At 41.1% G+C, this 6,917-nt stretch overlaps 1 protein-coding gene across 1 annotated transcript; it reads left to right on the plus strand.

Moving 5' to 3' along the window:
• Window positions 1-2,082: 2,082 nt before the first annotated feature.
• Window positions 2,083-3,873, plus strand: LOC115125046 (heat shock protein beta-1-like). Its single transcript, XM_029654547.2, has 3 exons — window positions 2,083-2,790; window positions 2,956-3,019; window positions 3,263-3,873. The coding sequence occupies exons 1-3, from the start codon at window positions 2,388-2,390 to the stop codon at window positions 3,420-3,422; spliced, it is 627 nt and encodes a 208-aa protein (XP_029510407.1). The 5' UTR covers window positions 2,083-2,387; the 3' UTR covers window positions 3,423-3,873.
• The last annotated feature ends 3,044 nt before the right edge of the window (window positions 3,874-6,917 follow it).

Consider the following 6,917-nt stretch of genomic DNA (forward strand, 5'->3'; position numbering starts at 1 on the left):
TTGTGCTTCATTTATTGTATTTCCTATTATTTCGTTTTTGAAAACCAATGTACAATCAATGTCCAAATACTCATACCTGCATTCTAAATAGTAGGTATTTTAGGTTTGCGAAAATAGAACGTTATACAGTATGTGAAATTTCGAAAATCATGTATGCTTTAAATGCCAGGACGTCATACTAATTTCGCATTTTCATTTTGTAGAATTTACTGCACACTTTTGAAGAATTCCAGGCTCAAGTGTTTTTCACAACCGCTGATAATGAACGAATTGCGGGAATCAATGCAATTGCGCATTAGATTATTCATTTTTAGGATGGGTGAGTCTAGTATGTTGATCTGTTGCTTACTGCATTCGTTTTTACGGAACAGTACATTCAAAATAGCATGTAGTAAGATTAGTACACAGTATGTAGTTTTAGTAGGTAGTAGGCAAAACAGATTTTTGGAAAAGGGCCAACGTGTGTGTATAGCATATTGCAGTTTGAAAGCACCTTTATTTGAGAATTTATGTCACACCACCACCCCCTCTCATCCCCCACCTGTAGAATACAATTGTTGTTATGTTGTATTACTAATATCTGAAAGACAATACACAAATATATAAACACTACGAAACTGCAGCAACAAAATAATTATCCAACAGTGTCACGACTTCTACCGAATTCGGTTCCTCTCCTTGTTCGGGTGGTGTTCGGCGGTCGACGTCAACTGTCTTCTAGCCATCGTCGATCCATTTTTCATGTTCCATTTGTCTCGTCTTGTTTTCACACTCACCTGCTTTCAATTCCATAATTACATGTTGTATATTTTCCCTCTTTTTCCCCCATGTCCTTGTCAGGAAATGTTTATTGTAAGTACTCGTGCTATGTGTTACTGGTGCACTACGGGTTTTGTACCCCATTGTGTTTGTTGTTTTATATGCCGTTAGTTTTATATAATAAACTGCTCCGGCTATTCACCAAGTTCTGCTCTCCTGCGTTTGACTTCCCTGCCACCAGTTACGCACCCCTTACAAACAGCAACTGGCCCAGAGGTTGCAATAGAGGGTACACCAATTCTAGTTTCCATCCTTGCCTGATAGATATATTGGGGCCTTGAAAACTTGGTTTGTGGACTCTAAAGCTAACCAAGGAGAGTTATCAATTATGTATGGGAGAGAGAGAGAGAACACTAAGTGGGACTTGACCCCAGGGAGTTGTTGAATGGAGAGAGCCTGAGTTGTTGACATTATGTAGATAATCCCTTTCATGACCCTCCTAAAACACACTGGCGCAGGCTTATTAGGTCCATTCCCCTCTGACAGTAAGTGAGGGGACAGAGAGTCGCACCCAGGGGTAAAGCAGGGCAAACCAGAGGAAAGGCCTACAGGCTCTTCATATCAAAATTCCTCACTACCTCTCTATTGCGTCAGTCTTTCCATTAGAACTCCATCACTCCCCTCAGATGCAGGAGCAACAGTGTCAACATGTAAGTGAATGTTACATGCCCATAGATGTAGAAGTTGAAGTCACTGCAAAATAACCTATTAGGTGTCAGTAGCCTAGTGGTTAGAGCGTTGGACTAGTAACCGGACCGAGCTGACAAGGTACAAATCTGTCGTTCTGCCCCTGAACAGGCAGTTAACCCACTGTTCCCAGGCCGTCATTGAAAATAATAATTTGTTCTTAACTGACTTGCCTGGTTAAATAAAGGTAAAATAAAAGCATGGCTCCGACAGTGGGTTAACCAGAGAAGTCATGTTTAGGAGTTTGGGGCTGGAACTAAAAGTTTCCCCCTCGTTCCTACAGTAGCTGACGAGTTGCTTAGCAGCTTCTGCGCTGAATGGACATGCTGTCCCTGTACATAGCTGAACGGTGTGATTACTATGGAGAAGACAAAGAGCACCAGTATGTGACAAGACTGCAGAGGCCAAGTGCTGAAGAAACCCCATCGTTGCTGCACCCTGAGTCATCCACCAACTACTTGCCATTTTACGCCTTGGAGCTATAAATACACATACTTAAGATTTATTCTCTCCAGGTCCCAGGGCAACAGAGGAGCAACACCACTGCCCCAACCATGCCAATCAACTCATTGTCATGCCATGGATAAGACTTACTCTTTGATACGTTCTAGAATGGATCAACTGGGTATATAAAGGGTGTGAGTGATGCTCCACAGCTGAACAAAGTCTGATTGTCCAGGGCAGTCCTTCCCACTATGAGCCAGCCTTCCTGAACTGTTTGGGGGAAAATATTGCTGCCCTTTTGTGTGTTGAGTAAGTCATTAAACCTGACTTAGTCATTGCAATTAGTCAAAGATTAAATTACATTAGCTAGCCAGGGGAAAACCAAGAGAGGAAACAGTTTTTTCCTCCTAGTACCACTCTCAGGCCATTCCGAAGTCATGGCTGACCACAACAAGGTATTACCGCGTCCTCTTTTCCGCCGAGATGTAAACTGGGATCCTTTCCGTGAGTGGACACAGCCTAGCCGCATGATCATGGAGCAGGACTTTGGCCTCCCTCCTTTCCTGGATCCAGGCGATGTGAGCTGGATAGACTGGGCTAGGAGGAGACTGGCATCATCCTCCTGGCCAGGGTACACACGCCATCCCCTCTTCACCCCCAGCACTGCTCCCCCTGCTGCAGTGGCACCCCAGACCGCAGCCAGACTTCAGAGACAACTGTCTGGAGGAGTGTCAGAGATCAGGACAGGACAGGACAGCTGGAGGATCACACTGGATGTCAATCACTTTTCACCAGAGGAGATATCAATCAAAACCAAGGGGGGCTTCCTGGAGATTACAGGTACTAACATTATTTCTCTGATCGGAGAAACCAGAATATGGTGGCAGTTTGAACATTCATTGTTACTAAAAATGTTGGACAATTAACTGACGAAAATTGTTATAGAGGTCTCACGTCCTCACGTCCACATGCTCCTTCAATTATTCTCTCAACTTATATTTTCAGGTCAACACGAAGAAAGGGAGGACGAACATGGATCAGTCTCAAGGTGTTTTACAAGAAAATACAAGTAAGTTCTAATAGAAAATAAAGTCCCTCACAATGCTGTGACAAAGACATACCGGTAATGAAAGTAAGAATTCAAAAGAATTGAACGTCTTTGCTGTTGATTGCTATAGGAAGGCATTCTAAATGGTTTCCCTCGGTTTAATTACATTTGTAAAAACAGATGACAAGCAGTCTATTGAATCACAGTAAACAAGTCCTTGCCTGTCTGTGTTGTAAGCGGATTGTTGTTGTGGGTTTGTTGAAGGCTGCCCCCTGGTGTGGACTTGCAGCACGTCAGCTCATCTCTGTCTGGTGAAGGGATTCTCTTGGTAGAAGCACCCCTCCCAGGCTTAACCACCACCATCCTCCCCAGTGACATGGTCATCCCCATTCAGATCAAGCACGAGTGTGAGGGGAAAGAGTGAATCCAGTGATCCATTACAACTAGATGTAAAGGTTGGAGTAGAGCTTTAAAGCTGATGTCGGCGTTGACAACTTTTGACAACATTCTTTTGAATTAAGCCTTGGTCATTTATGATGACAAACATAGTGGCTTCTATTGCTATTGAAACACCATCACTTTATTTACTCTCACTTGAACTACACGTGTGGCATGTTTTTCTATGTATTATGTTAAATCATTTCCTGCAAAGACTAGCAAAACCAAGATAAAGTGAAAAATCAAGACTGTTGAAATGTACTTTCTCATTTGTCAAATGATAGATCATCTGGGAGTCAACATGACCATGCTTAATAAAGCTGTTCTTAATAAAGATGTTCATAACTGTTAATAAAACAGTTTTGCAAGGCATACATTTCAACGTGATCTTTTTCTAAGAATTGAATCTCCTTTGAATCAAAGCAATAAACAATCCATGGCAAAATGACACATATTGAGGAGGGCTGTGGGCTCTTATGTATGCGGTGTCTGTCTTTGTACTAGAACTGCTGCCTGTGTACACACATGACTTACTCTAAATTAGACCTGGAAGTAGTAGAACGTTTTAAATGAGTCCAAACCAAAATAACTACTGTGTAAATACAGTATAAAGTGAAGTAATTTCCATTTTAGTTATTTATCAGACACTCTTATCCAGAGTAACTTACTGTTATTACATTCACTAACTGAATGCACCAGGTACAACAACCACATAAGTCAAAGTAAGCAAACTTCCTCAATAAAGCAGACAAGTGTTAGTGCAAGAAAGGTAAGTACAACGCTAGGGTGTGCCCCCCCCCCATTCTCCTCTCTCATTTCCCTCAAACTCTTGCCTACTTGACCCAAATTGACCCTAAAGGACTTGGCAAACGATCCTGATGGTGGCACTGTTGCCCTGCATTTGCCTTAAGCCTTGAAGTTTGACAGGTATATGCTAAGAACCCTGTTTAAATACATTAGAGATATACTTGATGTGTGCTCCAAAATCTTATATTCATTGGTGTGGGCGTGTTGACCCATGTCAGAGGCTACAACGTCTAGTCGTCCACGAACAGGAGTTGAAACCCTCTCAGCTGGTACACTGTGACAAATCACGTACAAAGCATTTGGTCAGTAGAGACAGTGAGCAACATCGATGGATACCTCCAGCCTGAAAACATCTAATGGTACTGTAAAACCTCAGATTTCGGCTGAGGCCGTTAAATGTGTTGATTATGACACCATTTTATTTTTTTCTATTGTGTTAATATATTAATGTTAAAGACAATGCAAGTAATCTACTCTCAGAATTTTGACATGACAGTTTTACAGTGGTCTGCAAACCAAAATATTTAAATGTAATCTGTCCTGTACTTGTACTAGGTGCCACATTCTGTCATTGGCCTGTCAGGTAATGTTCTGTTGTCTGATATCACTGCAATTCAGAAGAACCTGAAGTGCAGATGAATGGTTTAGTACTTACACTGAGGGAATGTGACGACGTCACCCAAAGCAAGGTGACACAGATACTTGTTCTGCCTTTTGATGTCAGTTATCATAGACACTGGCCCACTGTTAAGTCACATGTTAATTGTGGTTCTATACATTAGACCTAATGTAAATGTGACGATTTACCTCAGGTACTGGAAGAAAGAAAATGATGTATGGCTACAAGACTTGTGTCCAGAAGAGCAGAAGAGGAGTGGGGCTTGACCCAGACGATCCTATGTTTGTATCAAAGGAAACTCTTCATAGTGCCTTCAGCTCCAGAGGTGTTCTGCTATTGATAGAATGTGCAGTGAAATCAACAAATAGGGATTAACACCCATAAACCACTGGAAGCACCAGGAGTGCAGTGTGTGTCAGCTGAATATCATGTTTGCATTAGTTATCCTTTCCAAATATGATTGACTATTTCTGTCAGTGTAAGAATCCATAAGACCTTTGGAACATTGCCACGGTGTGGCCGTTTGTCTCTCAGGCTGATACAGAGAGACTCATCCATGCTTTTATTACAAGCAAGCTTGACTACTGTAAGGCTCTCCTGTCTGGTCTACCTAAGAAAGCCATTGGGTCAACTGCAAAACATACAGAATGGTGCAGCACGGGTACTGACCAAGACCAGACGGAGAGCACACATTACACCAGTTTTAAGATCTCTGCCTGTGAGTTTTAGAATTCATTTTCAGATTATTCTATTGGTTGTAAATCAATCCATGATTGTGCACCCCAATAGATGCCAGACATGCTTTTAAAGTTATGTGCCCAGTAGGTCCCTCAGGTATTCTGGCACTGGCCTTTAACTATCCCAAAGCTGTTGACATTTTTAAAAGAGATCTTAAAACACACCTTTTTAGCTTGCTTTTCCTTAGGGTGCTTTTTAGTCGTTCAGTTTCTTATTGTTATTCTTTTGTTTTTTATCCTCTTATGTTTGTTGTGTAGTAAATATTTCAGTTTTTATTTTCATTGTTTTTATTATTTTGTTGCTATGAATTACATTGTGTTCCTGTGTGAAATGTGCTGTATAAATAAAGCTTGATTTGATTTGATATTATCTTGCATTAGGCCTATATTATGAATGAAAAATAAATATGTACATTCTCTCTGCTCGACAAGACTAGGCTTACTACATTTGTTATAAACATATGTATGCAAGCACATGTTTTATTAACCAAAAATACATATCCTTTTGGACATGTTCGGCAGCTGATTTTCCAGGTGATTTCCCCAGTGTCAAGTTACTGTAAGTAGAAAAATGCAGGCCTCTTTTGATGGACTAAAGCCAGGGTAACCCAACTTTCAATTACTTTACTTACTGTGATCCCAGTCAATGAAACGAATATCAAATGTTTAAATGTCCATGCATCCTTTTGGAGTTGTGGTGTGAGAGATGTTTTAAGTGGGGCTGATGGTGTTGACATTTGGTGCGGCACTACTGGTAGTAGGAGTAAATATCAGAGGCATGGGTTGCCTTGTGTTACCCTCTCTAAATTCTAACCCTCATGTCTCACAGATATATAACTGATCCCTTGCAGTAGAAATGTCAAGATCTTATCAGTTATAGAACTACAGTGCCTTGCGAAAGTATTCGGCCCCCTTGAACTTTGCGACCTTTTGCCACATTTCAGGCTTCAAACATAAAGATTTAAAACTGTATTTTTTTGTAAAGAATCAACAACAAGTGGGACACAATCATGAAGTGGAACGACATTTATTGGATATTTCAAACTTTTTTAACAAATCAAAAACTGAAAAATTGGGCGTGCAAAATTATTCAGCCCCCTTAAGTTAATACTTTGTAGTGCCACCTTTTGCTGTGATTACAGCTGTAAGTCGCTTGGGGTATGTCTCTATCAGTTTTGCACATCGAGAGACTGAAATTTTTTCCCATTCCTCCTTGCAAAACATCTCGAGCTCAGTGAGGTTGGATGGAGAGCATTTGTGAACAGCAGTTTTCAGTTCTTTCCACAGATTCTCGATTGGATTCAGGTCTGGACTTTGA

This window comes from Oncorhynchus nerka, linkage group LG4 (assembly GCF_034236695.1).
Source record: "Oncorhynchus nerka isolate Pitt River linkage group LG4, Oner_Uvic_2.0, whole genome shotgun sequence".
In the NCBI taxonomy this organism is placed as follows: domain Eukaryota; kingdom Metazoa; phylum Chordata; class Actinopteri; order Salmoniformes; family Salmonidae; genus Oncorhynchus; species Oncorhynchus nerka.